The sequence below is a fragment of the Protomyctophum bolini genome, assembly GCF_963924005.1.
Source record: "Protomyctophum bolini genome assembly, chromosome: 5".
NCBI lineage: Eukaryota > Metazoa > Chordata > Actinopteri > Myctophiformes > Myctophidae > Protomyctophum > Protomyctophum bolini.
The window spans coordinates 36,895,692-36,916,657 of NC_137866.1; the positions used below are offsets into that span (position 1 = coordinate 36,895,692).

General features: G+C 39.1%; 1 protein-coding gene across 1 annotated transcript in view; it reads right to left on the reverse strand.

Moving 5' to 3' along the window:
* LOC308316343 (LHFPL tetraspan subfamily member 4 protein-like) overlaps positions 1-12,978 on the reverse strand; it is a gene marked incomplete at both ends in the record, with an annotated part of 77,875 nt that extends 64,897 nt beyond the window's left edge. The window contains one exon of the mRNA XM_080764905.1: positions 12,561-12,978. Coding sequence (XP_080621031.1) covers positions 12,561-12,978 — 418 coding nt within the window. The remainder of the gene's footprint in view (positions 1-12,560) is intronic.
* Between the last annotated feature and the right edge of the window lie 7,988 nt (positions 12,979-20,966).

A 20,966-nucleotide genomic window follows, 5' to 3' on the forward strand; every position in this document is an offset into this window, starting at 1 on the left:
TTCAAAAATGATGAAAAATGAGGATAACATTTTTTTCAAAAAATCAAAAAACGATGGGCTATAACCCATGTTTTTTGAAATTTTGAATTTTCTTCAAATCCTCAAAAATGATGAAAAACGGCGTGCTATAGTATGCCGTACGGTAGGAGCTATAGCCCATGTTCAAAAATGACGAAAAATGAGGATAACGTTTTTTTCAAAAATTCAAAAAACGATGGGCTATAACCCATGTTTTTTGAAATTTTGAATTTTCTTCAAATCCTCAAAAATGATGAAAAACGGCGTGCTATAGTATGCCGTACGGTAGGGGCTATAGCCCATGTTCAAAAATGATGAAAAATGAGGATAACATTTTTTTCAAAAATTCAAAAAACGATGGGCTATAACCCATGTTTTTTGAAATTTTGAATTTTCTTCAAATCCTCAAAAATGATGAAAAACGGCGTGCTATAGTATGCCGTACGGTAGGGGCTATAGCCCATGTTCGAAAATGATAGAAAATGAGGATAACATTTTTTTCAAAAATTCAAAAAACGATGGGCTATAACCCATGTTTTTTGAAATTTTGAATTTTCTTCAAATCCTCAAAAATGATGAAAAACGGCGTGTTATAGTATGCCGTACGGTAGGGGCTATAGCCCATGTTCAAAAATGATGAAAAATGAGGATAACATTTTTTTCAAAAAATCAAAAAACGATGGGCTATAACCCATGTTTTTTGAAATTTTGAATTTTCTTCAAATCCTCAAAAATGATGAAAAACGGCGTGCTATAGTATGCCGTACGGTAGGAGCTATAGCCCATGTTCAAAAATGACGAAAAATGAGGATAACGTTTTTTTCAAAAATTCAAAAAACGATGGGCTATAACCCATGTTTTTTGAAATTTTGAATTTTCTTCAAATCCTCAAAAATGATGAAAAACGGCGTGCTATAGTATGCCGTACGGTAGGGGCTATAGCCCATGTTCAAAAATGATGAAAAATGAGGATAACATTTTTTTCAAAAATTCAAAAAACGATGGGCTATAACCCATGTTTTTTGAAATTTTGAATTTTCTTCAAATCCTCAAAAATGATGAAAAACGGCGTGCTATAGTATGCCGTACGGTAGGGGCTATAGCCCATGTTCAAAAATGATGAAAAATGAGGATAACATTTTTTTCAAAAAATCAAAAAACGATGGGCTATAACCCATGTTTTTTGAAATTTTGAATTTTCTTCAAATCCTCAAAAATGATGAAAAACGGCGTGCTATAGTATGCCGTACGGTAGGAGCTATAGCCCATGTTCAAAAATGACGAAAAATGAGGATAACGTTTTTTTCAAAAATTCAAAAAACGATGGGCTATAACCCATGTTTTTTGAAATTTTGAATTTTCTTCAAATCCTCAAAAATGATGAAAAACGGCGTGCTATAGTATGCCGTACGGTAGGGGCTATAGCCCATGTTCGAAAATGATGAAAAATGAGGATAACATTTTTTTCAAAAATTCAAAAAACGATGGGCTATAACCCATGTTTTTTGAAATTTTGAATTTTCTTCAAATCCTCAAAAATGATGAAAAACGGCGTGTTATAGTATGCCGTACGGTAGGGGCTATAGCCCATGTTCAAAAATGATGAAAAATGAGGATAACATTTTTTTCAAAAAATCAAAAAACGATGGGCTATAACCCATGTTTTTTTAAATTTTGAATTTTCTTCAAATCCTCAAAAATGATGAAAAACAGCGTGCTATAGTATGCCGTATGGTAGGAGCTATAGCCCATGTTCAAAAATGACGAAAAATGAGGATAACATTTTTTTCAAAAATTCAAAAAACGATGGGCTATAACCCATGTTTTTTGAAATTTTGAATTTTCTTCAAATCCTCAAAAATGATGAAAAACGGCGTGCTATAGTATGCCGTACGGTAGGGGCTATAGCCCATGTTCAAAAATGATGAAAAATGAGGATAACATTTTTTTCAAAAATTCAAAAAACGATGGGCTATAACCCATGTTTTTTGAAATTTTGAATTTTCTTCAAATCCTCAAAAATGATGAAAAACGGCGTGCTATAGTATGCCGTACGGTAGGGGCTATAGCCCATGTTCAAAAATGATGAAAAATGAGGATAACATTTTTTTCAAAAATTCAAAAAACGATGGGCTATAACCCATGTTTTTTGAAATTTTGAATTTTCTTCAAATCCTCAAAAATGATGAAAAACGGCGTGCTATAGTATGCCGTACGGTAGGAGCTATAGCCCATGTTCAAAAATGATGAAAAATGAGGATAACATTTTTTTCAAAAATTCAAAAAACGATGGGCTATAACCCATGTTTTTTGAAATTTTGAATTTTCTTCAAATCCTCAAAAATGATGAAAAACGGCGTGCTATAGTATGCCGTACGGTAGGGGCTATAGCCCATGTTCAAAAATGATGAAAAATGAGGATAACATTTTTTTTTTTAATTCAAAAAACGATGGGCTATAACCCATGTTTTTTGAAATTTTGAATTTTCTTCAAATCCTCAAAAATGATGAAAAACGGCGTGTTATAGTATGCCGTACGGTAGGGGCTATAGCTCATGTTCAAAAATGATGAAAAATGAGGATAACATTTTTTTCAAAAAATCAAAAAACGATGGGCTATAACCCATGTTTTTTGAAATTTTGAATTTTCTTCAAATCCTCAAAAATGATGAAAAACAGCGTGCTATAGTATGCCGTATGGTAGGAGCTATAGCCCATGTTCAAAAATGACGAAAAATGAGGATAACATTTTTTTCAAAAATTCAAAAAACGATGGGCTATAACCCATGTTTTTTGAAATTTTGAATTTTCTTCAAATCCTCAAAAATGATGAAAAACGGCGTGCTATAGTATGCCGTACGGTAGGGGCTATAGCCCATGTTCAAAAATGATGAAAAATGAGGATAACATTTTTTTCAAAAATTCAAAAAACAATGGGCTATAACCCATGTTTTTTGAAATTTTGAATTTTCTTCAAATCCTCAAAAATGATGAAAAACGGCGTGCTATAGTATGCCGTACGGTAGGGGCTATAGCCCATGTTCAAAAATGATGAAAAATGAGGATAACATTTTTTTCAAAAATTCAAAAAACAATGGGCTATAACCCATGTTTTTTGAAATTTTGAATTTTCTTCAAATCCTCAAAAATGATGAAAAACGGCGTGCTATAGTATGCCGTACGGTAGGGGCTATAGCCCATGTTCAAAAATGATGAAAAATGAGGATAACATTTTTTTCAAAAATTCAAAAAACGATGGGCTATAACCCATGTTTTTTTGAAATTTTGAATTTTCTTCAAATCCTCAAAAATGATGAAAAACGGCGTGCTATAGTATGCCGTACGGTAGGGGCTATAGCCCATGTTCAAAAATGATGAAAAATGAGGATAACATTTTTTTCAAAAATTCAAAAACAATGGGCTATAACCCATGTTTTTTGAAATTTTGAATTTTCTTCAAATCCTCAAAAATGATGAAAAACGGCGTGCTATAGTATGCCGTACGGTAGGGGCTATAGCCCATGTTCAAAAATGATGAAAAATGAGGATAACATTTTTTTCAAAAATTCAAAAAACGATGGGCTATAACCCATGTTTTTTGAAATTTTGAATTTTCTTCAAATCCTCAAAAATGATGAAAAACGGCGCGCTATAGTATGCCGTACGGTAGGGGCTATAGCCCATGTTCAAAAATGATGAAAAATGAGGATAACATTTTTTTCAAAAATTCAAAAACAATGGGCTATAACCCATGTTTTTTGAAATTTTGAATTTTCTTCAAATCCTCAAAAATGATGAAAAACGGCGTGCTATAGTATGCCGTACGGTAGGGGCTATAGCCCATGTTCAAAAATGATGAAAAATGAGGATAACATTTTTTTCAAAAATTCAAAAAACGATGGGCTTTAACCCATGTTTTTTGAAATTTTGAATTTTCTTCAAATCCTCAAAAATGATGAAAAACGGCGTGCTATAGTATGCCTTACGGTAGGGGCTATAGCCCATGTTCAAAAATGATGAAAAATGAGGATAACATTTTTTTCAAAAATTCAAAAAACGATGGGCTATAACCCATGTTTTTGAAATTTTGAATTTTCTTCAAATCCTCAAAAATGATGAAAAACGGCGTGCTATAGTATGCCGTACGGTAGGGGCTATAGCCCATGTTCAAAAATGATGAAAAATGAGGATAACATTTTTTTCAAAAAATCAAAAAACGATGGGCTATAACCCATGTTTTTTGAAATTTTGAATTTTTTCTTCAAATCCTCAAAAATGATGAAAAACGGCGTGCTATAGTATGCCGTACGGTAGGGGCTATAGCCCATGTTCAAAAATGATGAAAAATGAGGATAACATTTTTTTCAAAAATTCAAAAAACGATGGGCTATAACCCATGTTTTTTTGAAATTTTGAATTTTCTTCAAATCCTCAAAAATGATGAAAAACGGCGTGCTATAGTATGCCGTACGGTAGGGGCTATAGCCCATGTTCAAAAATGATGAAAAATGAGGATAACATTTTTTTCAAAAATTCAAAAACAATGGGCTATAACCCATGTTTTTTGAAATTTTGAATTTTCTTCAAATCCTCAAAAATGATGAAAAACGGCGTGCTATAGTATGCCGTACGGTAGGGGCTATAGCCCATGTTCAAAAATGATGAAAAATGAGGATAACATTTTTTTCAAAAATTCAAAAAACGATGGGCTATAACCCATGTTTTTTGAAATTTTGAATTTTCTTCAAATCCTCAAAAATGATGAAAAACGGCGCGCTATAGTATGCCGTACGGTAGGGGCTATAGCCCATGTTCAAAAATGATGAAAAATGAGGATAACATTTTTTTCAAAAATTCAAAAACAATGGGCTATAACCCATGTTTTTTGAAATTTTGAATTTTCTTCAAATCCTCAAAAATGATGAAAAACGGCGTGCTATAGTATGCCGTACGGTAGGGGCTATAGCCCATGTTCAAAAATGATGAAAAATGAGGATAACATTTTTTTCAAAAATTCAAAAAACGATGGGCTTTAACCCATGTTTTTTGAAATTTTGAATTTTCTTCAAATCCTCAAAAATGATGAAAAACGGCGTGCTATAGTATGCCTTACGGTAGGGGCTATAGCCCATGTTCAAAAATGATGAAAAATGAGGATAACATTTTTTTCAAAAATTCAAAAAACGATGGGCTATAACCCATGTTTTTGAAATTTTGAATTTTCTTCAAATCCTCAAAAATGATGAAAAACGGCGTGCTATAGTATGCCGTACGGTAGGGGCTATAGCCCATGTTCAAAAATGATGAAAAATGAGGATAACATTTTTTTCAAAAAATCAAAAAACGATGGGCTATAACCCATGTTTTTTGAAATTTTGAATTTTTTCTTCAAATCCTCAAAAATGATGAAAAATGGCGTGCTATAGTATGCCGTACGGTAGGAGCTATAGCCCATGTTCAAAAATGATGAAAAATGAGGATCATTTTTTTTTCAAAAATTCAAAAAACGATGGGCTATAACCCATGTTTTTTTAAATTTTGAATTTTCTTCAAATCCTCAAAAATGATGAAAAACGGCGTGCTATAGTATGCCGTACGGTAGGGGCTATAGCCCATGTTCAAAAATGATGAAAAATGAGGATAACATTTTTTTCAAAAATTCAAAAAACGATGGGCTATAACCCATGTTTTTGAAATTTTGAATTTTCTTCAAATCCTCAAAAATGATGAAAAACGGCGTGCTATAGTATGCCGTACGGTAGGGGCTATAGCCCATGTTCAAAAATGATGAAAAATGAGGATAACATTTTTTTCAAAAATTCAAAAAACGATGGGCTATAACCCATGTTTTTTGAATTTTTGAATTTTCTTCAAATCCTCAAAAATGATGAAAAACGGCGTGCTATAGTATGCCGTACGGTAGGGGCTATAGCCCATGTTCAAAAATGATGAAAAATGAGGATAACATTTTTTTCAAAAATTCAAAAAACGATGGGCTATAACCCATGTTTTTTGAAATTTTGAATTTTCTTCAAATCCTCAAAAATGATGAAAAACGGCGTGCTATAGTATGCCGTACGGTAGGGGCTATAGCCCATGTTCAAAAATGATGAAAAATGAGGATAACATTTTTTTCAAAAATTAAAAAAACGATGGGCTATAACCCATGTTTTTTGAAATTTTGAATTTTCTTCAAATCCTCAAAAATGATGAAAAACGGCGTGCTATAGTATGCCGTACGGTAGGGGCTATAGCCCATGTTCAAAAATGATGAAAAATGAGGATAACATTTTTTTCAAAAATTCAAAAAACGATGGGCTATAACCCATGTTTTTTGAAATTTTGAATTTTCTTCAAATCCTCAAAAATGATGAAAAACGGCGTGCTATAGTATGCCGTACGGTAGGGACTATAGCCCATGTTCAAAAATGATGAAAAATGAGGATAACATTTTTTTCAAAAAATCAAAAAACGATGGGCTATAACCCATGTTTTTTGAAATTTTGAATTTTCTTCAAATCCTCAAAAATGATGAAAAACGGCGTGCTATAGTATGCCGTACGGTAGGAGCTATGGCCCATGTTCAAAAATGATGAAAAATGAGGATAACGTTTTTTTCAAAAATTCAAAAAACGATGGGCTATAACCCATGTTTTTTGAAATTTTGAATTTTCTTCAAATCCTCAAAAATGATGAAAAACGGCGTGCTATAGTATGCCGTACGGTAGGGGCTATAGCCCATGTTCAAAAATGATGAAAAATGAGGATAACATTTTTTTCAAAAATTCAAAAAACGATGGGCTATAACCCATGTTTTTTGAAATTTTGAATTTTCTTCAAATCCTCAAAAATGATGAAAAACGGCGTGCTATAGTATGCCGTACGGTAGGGGCTATAGCCCATGTTCAAAAATGATGAAAAATGAGGATAACATTTTTTCAAAAATTCAAAAAACGATGGGCTATAACCCATGTTTTTTGAAATTTTGAATGTTCTTCAAATCCTCAAAATTGATGAAAAACGGCGTGCTATAGTATGCCGTACGGTAGGGGCTATAGCCCATGTTCAAAAATGATGAAAAATGAGGATAACATTTTTTTCAAAAATTCAAAAAACGATGGGCTATAACCCATGTTTTTTGAAATTTTTAATTTTCTTCAAATCCTCAAAAATGTAGAAAAACGGCGTGCTATAGTATGGCATGAATTGAACAAAGGGCATTGTTCAATTCATCAAAACATTTAGAGACAAACATATAGACACTTATATGTAGTTAAAGCAACAGAGTTAAGCAACAGAAACAAACAACAATGGATTATACAGTGTAAAGACACCAATTTAATTATAAATGTCAATAAAGTTGAATATCTAATAATATCAATTTAAAATGTATTATCCAATACAAATTTCCTTACCATTTTTAATGTTTTAGTTTTGTATTGCTATTTTTATTTGCTAATTGTAGATTGACCTACTTTTTGTTTCTGGCATTCCGCTGCTTGTTATTTTTTATTTTATTTTCATGTGAAGTACTTTGAGTTGCATTTTATGTATGACATGTGCTATATAAATAAAGTTTAATATGTGAAGTACTTGTTGTCAAGGATGCAGACAGAGTTGAACCCAGGAGCAAAGTCACAACAAACTAGAGTATAATAATAAAGTATTTAATAAAGAATTACGAGATATCTTACACGGGGGAATGCAGGTAGGAATCAGGCATGAATCAGAATGACATCAAAGTCAACACATGAACAGGCAGGACATCTGTGACACAGGTTATGAACTGACAATGAGTGTTTGTACTGAGTCCAGTTTTATAGTGAGCAGGTTGATTGGAGAAGTGTTCACTGCTGGGCTGATTAGGTAGTTGACAGGTGTGTAAATGGAACTGGGTGTGCTGGAATGGGATATGGGAGGCCAGTGTGGAGACTGAGGGAGAGACAGAATGTGACAGAGTTGCATTTTATGTATGAAATGTGCTATATAAATAAAGTTTACACCACTGACTGTCCCTCCATATAAAATAAAGGCGAAAGTCACAAAAGAAAATTGATCAGTTACAATTCCAGACTATGAAGAATCATTTAATAAAGGAATACTTCCAGATTCAGTTAAAGATTAGCTACAATAATTGTGATATTAAAAGTTAAATGCTCGTCATATGACATAACAGAGAGGAATGGGCCGGACCCTGCGCGCGGAGTTCCTCCTACAGCTCAATGCTGCAGTAATTTGAACTTTTCAAGGCTAGAATAAAAATAAAAACTCAAAAGCACCCGGAGACATCTGCTGAATGCCCAAAGGTGCCGTGGCGTAATGGTGTGGAGCGCTTGGCCCGTTGCCTCTGCTACAGTCAGTTGGCCGGTTCAAGTCCCATGTCATGACATCAAGGTGCTGGACATGACATCAGTGTTCTTTGGACGGCTAATGGGTCTCGTCCCTTCGAAGTTCTTAAAAAAAAAAGATTCCCTGTCCTTTGCTTCCTTCCGTACAGCGTCTCCATACCATATGTGTATGCCTCTCCTAAGAGAAACGGAGTCGCTTTCTAGACTCAGAGGTCTCCAACATAATAAACGTATGCAATAGCCAATTGAATCCTCATTCTTTTATAATGTAATCTGAGGGGGTTATCATTTGTGCCAGCCAAACAACACCGGTTTGAGTCCACATGGTATACATTTTTACAATACCTTATGAAAAGTTTTCCACTTTTCTTCACTACGTCTCTGAAGATCATGTCGGTTTCTTCACTAATTGCTAACATTGGCGATGCGATGAAAATGGCTGCGTTGTGGATTACTTTATTTGTCTTACTTGATTAATGGCTTTCTGTGTGAGAGATTCAATTCCTGTTAAGTCATGAAGAATTGCACGGAGAAACAGCACAACATAATGTCTACTGCCAGTCTCTGTTTTGTGTTTTTCTGCTGATTGCAGAGCACTGAACGCCCTCCAACCCACTCTGCACAACACAAAACACAAAAAACAACAATATGGAAGGAGAAAAAAGTGCTGATCACTCTCTCTCTGTCTCTCTCTCTCTCTCTCATTCAGTATGCTGACTTGTTTCATTAGAGATCTTACACCCACGCTTGTTCTGCCTGGCCTATTTATCACACATCGATCGGCTCCTAAAGAACAGAGATAGGATACAGCCGCTAGAATCTTTGTGAACAAATTCACGCACATTCTGTAATCTTCCAGTATGTACAGAGGCGACTTCTGGGCCACACGGGACGGGTCAGCATAGTCCCTCCTATAGGATACATCTGTTCACCGTGGACTTAAACTGTTGTTGTACACCGTATGTGTGAGGTGAATGGAGCTTCAGTATAAACTGTTTTAAAACGCGATGGTTGCTCAAGCGTTTTCATTTCAAGGACCTCCAGTTTCAGTTCATGTGTGTACGCTCTCAGAGTAAGGGTTCATTTGGTACCTAACTATGAATAATTATAGCTCGGGAACCCCTGGAACCCTCTCAAGGAACCCTGGGGGTCCCCGTACCCCAGTTTGAGAACCACTTACATAATGGTTTGGGGTTTCTACATTGGCATGGGGAAATTAACCACTTAAATGTACATCAATTAGCAAAATATAGCTGATCTACAAGCACAATGTGTTGCATTGTGACAGATTGTGAGCTTGCAGATCTGTTATTTTTGACAAATGTATGCCTATTTTTGTCCACGTATTATATCTCTGCTGTCGGGAGGACTCCAAAACTCCAAAATGTTCATTTTTCAGGAAATTAAAAATATACATTTTTCAGGAAATAAAGAAAATCTTATATTTTTAAAACAAAGCAATACAGTCTCATCAAAGTTGGTGTTATAACTTTATATTGTTAATTACTTCCATAAGAGGGGGAGAGGTGGTGGAGTTAGTTGCTTTAGCAGACTTTTTGAGGGTCCAATGGAGTTAAGAGGTTTTGTCCAAAGCACTTTTTACTACTTTCCATTGGTTCAATATTTTTGAAACAACACACAGACGTAAAGGGAGTTCAATTGCACTGATTTATGCAAAATAAATCTAAAAACAAAATAATTGAGTTATGAGGTTTCCTCCCGACAGCAATAATATCTTAGCTTAGCTTTTCTCAAATGGATCTCTCAATATCCCTGTGATAGACAGCTCCCCTGGGAATAGAGTTCCCCAAGCTAGCAAACGGAGAACTGAGGTTTAAGTCTGTGATTACATCAGCGAGAAATAAAACCACGGCTCGCAAATGGGGAGCCTATAAATTATGGATACATAATGATTGAGAGAGTTTCAACACGTAAAAGGCCCTATTTATTCATTTGTATTAAACATTTAAGAACCAAACACTCTTAACCACTTAGACCCTCTATACTTAACAAAATAGATCTGAGGCTGAGTTGCAGTGGTTGCACTGTACACCAAATCGCTTCGCCAAAAATCGCTGATCTACAAGCTCACAACGTGCCACAACAAGACGCGCTGTGAGCATATCTGCTATTATTGATGTTGTTCCCGCCAGAATAGGGATGCTGGGGCTCAAATGGTTAACAACACCATGGTTAATGTGTGTGTTAGCAAAGTTAGCGCCTCATTCACAGTCACAGCAGCATCTTTGAGTGTTTGCACTCTTGTCAGAAGGAAACCACATCCGCACACTCAGTTCTTTGAAAGAGTCAGGGACCTTTTTAAGGCATTTTAATCACAATAATGTAGTTATTAACATGTTAATAATAACCTTCAACAACACATGTGAAATACATGACACTACACTACTGTATATATCTACCCTCTATAGTTCTCTTGTGCTTAATTGATGCTGGCTTTTCTCCAGCATCACCTATTCTCTAACTGTATATTGTTGCTGTCGGGCAAAACCTTGTTATCTCCATCTTTCAACTTTTTTTTTTGTTTTGTTTTCTTTATAATGCATTCTGTTCATTAATGTCATACCACAGTGTCACACTGCACAAAAGGTAGCTGGAACAACCGATCGCAGTGCGTCATGTTGTGAGTTTGAAGATTGGGTATATCCGTTAAGTAAAAGTTTTACATATTGAACCAATGAAAAGTATTATTGTGACTAATGGTAATCACATTATTTGGATCCATTGAAACACAGGTTATTATTATTTTTTCCATTTCCTGAAGAGCTTGTGACATACAAGGTTTCCGCACGTGACGGTGACGAATGTGACAATATGAAAAGAAGCTGATCCGTGTCATCGCTGCAAACGTTATTCTATTCAAACATCTATCATACAAAGCTCACCTGCCTGGATACAGTAATCCAATCAACCCGGATTCCACCCTCAAAATAGCCAGATTGCATTGACAACCCCCACTACACCGTGGCCTATATGATGGGCTGAAATGAGTGAATGAATAAAATTTGCATTTGATCAGCATAAACACAAGCGACCCGCGCCACTCTCTTTAGAAAAGCGAACCGCCTGTCCCTAGAATGCTGTGTCGTGACAGCCCAACAAAACCTATTAGTAGCTATTGCTTCACTGTCTACACTATATTGTGAGTTTGGTTGAATAATGAAATGGAAATACAACAGAAAATAGACTTTTGTGTACAGACAATAGACTGTTGAATATCAATTTAGGTGGATTAATTGGATTAATTAATTAATTAATGGACGGACGATATTGCTTCAAGAAGACAAATTAAAGAGCATTGTTGCCAGGGCCTTAGAGCAGCAATCTGAGTCCTGTTCTGTCACAGCATTTGCTGCTGTCGTAATTAACCATGGCAAGACATGTTACACCACAAATCGAAAGAGGGGTCTGGTAGCCCCAGGGGTCCTCGAGGGAGTTGCAGGAGGTCCACAGCTAAATAAGTACTTTAGCTTACTAAAAAAGCACTCTTATCATCATACATATATCATCTCATTCTGGCCAATCACAGTTTGCGTCCTCACTTTTGTCTTCAATGTTTGTGTTTACACACTTTTGTCTGTGTAAACAATGTTTGTGTTTACACAGAACCTAAAAGCTGGACATAGGAGGGGCTAGTGCCCCTCAAAAAAAGAATCAGAAGAAAAAAGATTTCACCAGTTAGCCCAATGAGAGTTGTAGTAATGAAGTTCAGATCATGGAAAAATCTTTTCAAATGGGGGTGTGACTGCAGACTAATAGGCTATAGGCTATGTATCAATTTGGACATGAAAATGTTTGAGAACCACCAGTCACTATTTCTCACCAGAGGCATCATTGCATGAACCTTGTTTTTTAACATGTTTGCCTATGATATGACCTATGGATATGACACATGTCACATAGATGGAGGAATGGATTGAGAAATCAGCTGAATCTGCCAAAACAACCCATTCAGAATCAGAGGTGGAGAAAGTTTGCACAAAATAAACTACATTTGAGGTTAAACACGAACTCTCCCAGCCAGCCCCCCCCCCCCCCAAACAAAACACACACACACACACACACACACACACACACACACACACACACACACATGCGCGCACGCACACTCACGCGCGCACACACACACACGCGCGCACACACACGCACACGTTCCTCCCCCACCGGGCCACCTACCGCACAGCAACTGCATCCAGGCGCAGGTCTTGTAGACGGTGGAGGTGTTGCAGAAGAAGAAGAGGGCCATGCAGGCGATGCAGCTCAGGGTGAGCACCATGGACAACAGGATGAACACCGACGCCACCTTGAAGGCCCCGGAGGGGATGGAGGCGAAATCGGCGAAGCTGCCGGAGCACGTCAGCTCCCGGTGCACGCCCCCGGGCGAGCCGACGGCGCCCACGCAGTAGTGGAAGAGTCCGAAGTAGCCCACCTGCGGCGTGTCCACGCTGTCGCCGATCCAGTAGGGCTGGATGAACACCACAACGTTGACTATGGCGAAGCAGATGGTGAAGATGGCCCACAGCACGCCGATGGCCCGCGAGTTACGCATGTAGTTATCATGGTAGATCTTGGAGGCTTCTTGTGAAGGCAACATGTTTTTGTTTTTCCTTTTTTCTCGACTCGCGCTTAAAGGGATTTCTTGAACTCTCCAGCAGCTAGACCCTCACTCAGTTGTAGGCCTACCCCCCTCAAGTCTTTGTATATTCACACACATTTCACAAAAATGTTGCTGTGTTATGGCTATTGAAAGGGCCTGATCTTCTCTTTCACACTATAACACACCATCTAACCTGCAACAAATCAATATTATATCTAGGCTACTATGATGGTGATGATGGTGAAATGCTAAAGAAACAAAATAACAATATTGTAAATGCTACATTGACACAATAAAAAAACATCCTATCTGTCACTGATTAATGTATCAGCTAGGGACCATGATTCATTGGGGCTGTCTCTAATTAAGGTTCCAATTCCATGGGGCTATTACAAATAATAAAATGAACCCATCAAAATGTATATCCCCATCCCCCCCCCCCCCTTATTCCTTCTATATTTCACAGGCGGTGGGTTAAAGCTGTTTTTCATCGTCATCCATGATCAGTCCAGTCAGTGCTGTACCTTCACACACACCACGTCCTTCATTTCCATCCGACGGGGAGCCGTTTGGAACGACCATTCGAATCCTCCGCGGGGGGGTTCTCCTCATCCCCTCTGCTGCTCCAGCTACTGGAGGCGTCGACGCCGCATTTGGACACGGGGGATACAAAATAAAAATAATCACCGCGAACAGGATCCCGTTAAATCTGTACAGTCCTCTGTTCTGACAGATCCGACATTCTCCCCTGCCTCGACTCCATTATCAACATGTATACACGCCTACCCATGCTACCCTCTCTCTCTCTCTCTCTCTCTCTCTCCCCCCTCTCCCCCCCCCCCCCCCCTCTCTCTCTCTCTCTCTCACACACACACACACACACACACACACCCTTATCTCTCCCTGTGTTGTCTGTGCAGACTGCAGAAGATGCTGATGTATAGGCTACTATACTGATGACAGGCTAGCGATGGAGCGCGTTTCAGGCGCGCACCAACAGCAACATGTATGGAACGTAGGCCTACACGTGTGTGTGTGTGTGTGTGTGTGTGTGTGTGTGTGTGTGTGTGTGTGTGTGTGTGTGCGCATGCGCGTGTGCGCGCGTCAGTCCGCGCGTGCATGCGTGCGCATGTGTGTATGTGTGTCTGTGGCTAATCACATTCACAATTCCACTAGTGCACTAATTAAAGTGCGGTGCATTGTACTGTGATACTCATGTGTTACAGTGTTTGTAACCAACTACGCCACCCTTTGATTAAACAGAGTAGCCTAAAGGGAACTCTGACACTTGTCATTCCAGGTCAACACAGGTTCGAGATTAAAACCAGGTAAAAGAGCATAAAATAGCTAAAACACAGGGAAGGACTGAAACAGAAACAGGATGTTGAGGGGTTACAAAAAAAGGATAAGGAATTTTATTGAGCTAATACAGGGGGCACTCTTAAAATGGCTTCATTAAAAATCACCCTAAGCCTAAAATCCCCTAAAATCCCCGCAATACTACTTCTCAGGATACTTACAGGCCACCCAGGTATGAAACCTGGGCCCGTCTGTCATCGGCATGTAGTATTGCAACCGCTGCTGTCCTCTCTCCGTCTCGTCTCATCTCTGGGCAGGCCCCCACGGAAAGGGCACACGCTCTGGGGGTCGTGGTCGTGGCGCTTACAGCCCTTTTAGCGTCGACAACATGGCTACCACTGGCCCCCGGCTGCATCCTGGCCCCCAGCCGTGGTAGCTGCCCCTTGTTCTCCACAGAACCTTCTCTCTCTTCTCCGCTTCTGAAACAACTGTCCTCCAAACACACTGTCTCTGCTATGGGCTACTGATTGGTGGGCCACACCCAACCCAGGTGCAGGTCATTAGCTCAGTCTAGGTTGTGTCAGTCAGTGGAATAAATAAGGTTTACAAAATCATGCAACACTCAAACACAAATAAGCAAAACAAAAGTAAAATCACTTGACAATAATCTCACTCTACAACATGCAAAATTATAAAACACAGCAAATCATGAAAATCACATAAACCAAAACACATCTAGATTTCCACCGGCTCACATATGGTATAGCTCTGATCCATAGCCCTAATGCCCTTTGTTGCCGTTGCATTAAGGCTATAGGACCGTCCTCTTCCTGGCTTGCATGAAATGCAGACCAGCCTTAACCTGACTCCGCCAGATGGCGCCAGCAGTGAGTTCCTCCTGCTCCCATCTGGTCCCTCTCGGCAGAGACCGATGTACTCCGATCCGGTTCTGATCTGAGCGATATGCGGCCGTATGCGCCCGCTAGAGGCGGGATCAACACGAGACTGATGACGTATTGAAGAGCTGCCACATCACAAATGTAAACACAACCTAATAAGACTACAACTCGAAATTATTATGGAGATAGACTTTTGTCCCGCTGCTTCCGGTTCATCGTTTCTGCTTGAGAGAGACCAGATGCAGGCAGGAGGAGGGAACTGGTGAACTCAATACTGCCACTATAATTACACAAACCGCCTTTGTATTGGTGAGTAGGTGAAATGTTCTTCACAACCTCCAGATCATGTAACCAATGTGCTAACTCACTGAGCTACTTGAAATGTAGGCTACTGTAATTCTACAAACTGTTAAATAAATATTTCAATCAATCAATCAATACTTGCTACCTGCCACAAGACAGTCTTCCTTTGCCTTTGAGTAAGAACATTGATCACAAAAGAATACAAAATAAATAAAATAACAGGAGATTTGTCTATTGTTTGTAGACGTTCGAATGTTTATGAACCACAATGGAAACAAGCCTCTGGCTGGCTCTTCTATCAATATCTATTTGGCTTTACACAGCAAGCACAGTGGCTCACAGCTCAATGGGTAAAGAACCTGCCTGGGAATCTGGAAGCCAGAGAGAGAGAGAGAGAGAGAGAGAGAGAGAGAGAGAGTGATTCATTTTCCGAGGACCCCTTGGAATATGACCCCTGTGTGAGCGTGCGTGTGCGTGCTGGGTGGGGTATTCATTGTACCACACTTTAAATACTAGGCTACTGTGCGATTAGGCTGCTCGTGGGACACCACTAGGTCAAATTTATTTTATTATTTCTTATTTAAGAGAGCCCTGCAAAGATGCTACTCTGTCTGACCATTGAGGTACTATCTGAGCACAGTCCATTAAAAGCCATATTACTCACTCTTGGGAGGAGCGCTTCTGTCCTCAAGCCTCGAGTATTGTAGTACATGTAGAACTAGGCCATGATGGTGGTCCAAGACACGGTTGTTTGTGTGCGTAGTGCGTGAATGCGCGCGCGTGTGTGTGTTAAGGCTGTACCCTAGCCCTTATTTTAGGACTCGAACTTCGGCAGGAATTTTCGAGTGAACATTCGGACCAATCATGACAAACACAATTTTTCGGGCCAAACAAAGAATTAGAAAGTAGATAAAACGGCAGGTTACAACACGTTTTGTTCTTCTTTGTAATTATTTGGTCCAAAATAGTGTGTGTTGTCATGATTTGTCACGACAAGAGTTGGCTTCGTACGACGCTTAAAAGGTCTTTAAATAAATAAGTTTTGAAATGCCTATGGAGAAAATGAAATGGAGAATAATTTCCTGGGCCACTCGTCGTTCTGAAAGGGGGAGGGACTGCAACGCTCTATTGTGCAAAAGGATTAAATGTAATCAGCAGGGCACAGCAGGGAATCGAACCCCATCCCAGTAAACTAGGAGCTCCATGCCTGTGCCAAAGTGCTTAGTTTGCGACGCAACGCAAAAACCTACCCTAGGAGTAGGAGCCCTACCCTACCAGCCCTACCCTACCAGCAGCAAAGAATACAAAAACAGATACTTACCGTGAACCATCACGTTCTTCTGCAGATGACAGGCAGTGTCCACAAGTTAGGTGAAATGACAGAACCGGCCGAAATTGTGGCAGTCGACGCAAAAGACGCAACGCAAACGAGTGCAACAGCAGGCAGCCCGACGCGACGCAACCGCAGGAAGCCGGAACGCAAACGCAAAGAGCAACACCATCAGTACCCTGCAGAACCACACCAGCGACAGCAAAGGACAATAAACAAGTTTTGTACTCACTGCGCAGCAAGCAGCTCTTCCCAGCAGCAGCTATAGCGTATTCCTACCTCAATGTCTTGTGCAGGGGGGCATCGGTCTGGGACACTTCACATGGGCTCCAGGGTGGGGGTCCTCGGAAGCCTAAATTGGTGGGGCTGTGGGGCCCACGGACATGGCTCGTCTCAGGGTCCAGGGCTTGGTGCTGCCTACACCACTGGTGCAGTGACTCTTCATATTCTGGAATTACATGAAGAGAAAAGATAAGTGTCATTAGTGTTATGTAGGCCTACGTCACATTAGAAACACATGTGGCTGTATAGCCTTGTCAGCCCCCACAACCCATATTTTACAACTTAACATCCCTCCCCCATTTTTAATATATACCTTTTTCCCCCCAACTTTTGAAATATGTTTTCCCTTCAGCTTTGAATGAAGTTTAAGCCCAACATTGTATTGTGCGTTTGTGACAATACCAATTTTATATTGAAGATGAAGTGTTACCATGTTTAACCAAATGGACCCTTACAGCTCTCTGTGTACAAATGGAACCAAATGGACCCTGTCCACTGTCAAGAGTTTGAATGCCAGTCAAAAAGACACCATGAGCCATATTGGAACAGTTACCTTAACTCTTGTTATAAAACATAACTCACATCTCAGTGGCATTCATTCACAGATCAAGTTCCCCAAACTGAATCATTTAAAACAAAGCTAAAGGTTTAAGTTTAACATTTAGTTACCTTCTTGCTACAGCCAGACGGTGTGTAACTTCTTGCTATACAGACAGACCAAACACACACCAGGAAGAATACTGCTTCCACTTCCGCTTTATATAGTTGAGGCCATCACAGGAGCCAAACAGCAGCTTGGCTCCTCCTAAACGTTAGCCAATCACACACACACACACACACACACACACACACACACACACACACACACACACACACACACACACACACACACACACACACACACACACACACACACACACACGCACGCGCACACACACACACACAGACAGATGCATGTGTCACACATGCAGAAACTGCATTCTCTCTCATTTGTTGTTTTGATGATGGTGTTAAATTTGTTTGGTTGAGATCTGGTGACTGTGAAGACCATATAGCATAATATGAGTCACACTATGTATTTTCATCAAACCATTCAGGGAACACTCATGCCATGTTGAAGGCAACACTGTCATCCTGGAAGAGAACACTCTCCCAAAAGTGTTTCGGAATCACCATAGGATAAAAACATAGTGACTACTACAGTAGGTACAGAGTACTTTTAGGCTGGCTGTTTTGAGCCCCTCCAACGTCAGCAATCAGCATTCCCCTGTGACGTCATGCGGCAGCCACATGGGCGCCCCTCACTTCACACAAGTGTGATTTCTTTCCTTCCAGCGGCAGCCAGGACTACCTTTTCAATCCTTAACAATATAAGGCAAAAATGTAAAAATAAAATCATTATGCCTTACTGTAAGCAGTACCGGTATGTGACGTGTCAAACTAAGGGGTTTTCATGATTCTTTCATGATTTTTGCACAAAAAACCACTCCTTAGACTAAACACGGCCATAGACGTCATCACAAATGTGATGAGGTCATTACAAATGTGATGAGGTCATCAAATTTGGACACACTGGTCAAACTGGAATGTTTGCATGTAGAACTTGCATCCATCTGTCAGAAGGATGTGAGGGAGGTTTGAAGGCATGTCCTCCATGTCTTCTCCAGAATCCCTGCCCTCCACATCCATCTGTCAGAAGGATGTGAGGGAGGTTTGAATGCATGTCTTCCAGGTCTCCTCCAGAATCCCTGCCCTCCACATCCAGGGGATTGATACCATTTTCAGGTTTCTGATCCGGTCGGGAGCAGAAATAACTGGTGGGTCAAACTGAACAACCAATATGTCAATTTGAAGCTATGATGATTCCCTGCTTTCATATGACACGAAAAAGAAAAAGAAAATCCAATGGCAGCTTCTTCACAACATGGTTTTGCCGACACAAACACATTGTACAATATATTGTCTCGTGCTGCCATCTTGTGGAAAAAGGGAGCATTGCAAACACCATTTGCTATATCTAAAAAGCCCAATTTGAATTATTTTGTTATGTGGTGAAAGCGATCTATCAGTTTTTTCAATGCAATCTGAGTATCTGAGTCTGACTAAACTTCGCCCACCATAATCCGATGTTCGGCTACCGGTAAGCATGCCATCACCTACTGTAACTAAATAAATGTAGGAATAATTAAATCAATATGATCAATTATGATCACTAAATTACATCTTGGGAAAGAATACATATATATATATATATATATATATATGCCTCAGCCTAAAATCTTCATGATTTGAGTCATTTTAAAAAATCCACCTGTTGGTGGCGCTGTAAGTCTAGACTCCAGGTCAGCTAAATCTTTAACTCTAACAAGTACTGTACTCTTAGGCAGACATAGAATAGTAGGCCTACAACAATAGTACAACAACAACAACAACAACAACTATTTCAGTAATGGAATTTGAAGTAGACCTACTGTACTTTTAGGCAGACATAGCAGAATAGTAGCCTACAACAACAACAACAACAACAACAACAACAAATTTCAGTAACAATGGAGGAATCGAACACCTTTCCGGAATGGAACTTCCAGAACAATGGAGGGGGGTGAGCCATTAATTATCCATGCATCATTTTCATTTGACCGACAACAACAAACTGGTTCTAAATATTCTCCTTTGACAAACAACATTGATTCTAAATGTTCTAATATGAGAAATAAGGTAAAATAAACATGGGGCGAGATATCCGTGCTTTGGGGCGAGATATCCACGCTTTGGGGCAGGCTATCCACGGCTTGGGGCGAGCAGTCTTCACTTTTCACGGGGGCGAGTTTGCAAAGGGGCGAGATGACCTGTTACCTTGGGGAATTAGTCAATTTAAATGAACTTCCCCAAAGATTAATTAAATAATGTGACATTTACAGATGCAACTGTATGTGACCAGTCAGTCTGTCCAAAAGTCTCAACCCAAACACAGAGTCACAGCATTCACACATTCTTAGTATTATTTTTGCAGGGGGTGGCAGTGGCTCAGGAGGAGTGGGCTCCCAGTTAAATCCTGCCTTCTCCTGCATGCAGGCATTATGTCCTTGAGTGCCCCTGAACCCCTGCCTGCTCTCCAGATGCTTGTATGTTGCTTACTGCTTCTAATAATTAAGAAGCACCATTCCATTATGTAAATGTACATAATGTAATACATTCAATATATATATATATAAATATATATATATATGTATATATATACACACACACACTACAGTACTTGGCTAATTCTACCATTTCTCTTTTCAACGGATGGTGGAGATTAATACAGTATTGCTCAGTGACAATTTGCATTTGTATATGAGCATTTATAACTTATGAAAATCAAATTATTCTTACTGAATGGACTGTCTGTCTTATAATGGAAATGTTTTTGTATTAGTAAAAATAGAATTTCATTTGTCCAGTCTAATTTAGACTGTGAAGCAACACTGTGTTTCAGCAGACAATTGAAACGACTAATACAATTGAATGGTCGACAAAGGCCAATGTTTAATTAAAGGACCTATAACATAAAATTCAACTTTTTCAATTTCTTTTGTGTTTTTGGGGCTCCCATATGTGTTTTTAATCCCCACAAATAACCAATTTTGAACAATCAGTGCCAGATTGTGCCCCTCTGATTAAAACCTCTAAAACTATAAGTGTGAGAATGAATTAACATTCACAGACAACTTCAGAACAAAGATTTTATTTTGAACAATGTTTCACGAGATAGCTGTTGTTCGTCCTACTGTACTATAAGGCATTATAAGCATTGCTCATAAGGCATGGTAAGGCAGTGCATTTTGCTGTGCTAGACAAAAGAGAGGATATACAGTAAGGTTGTAGAA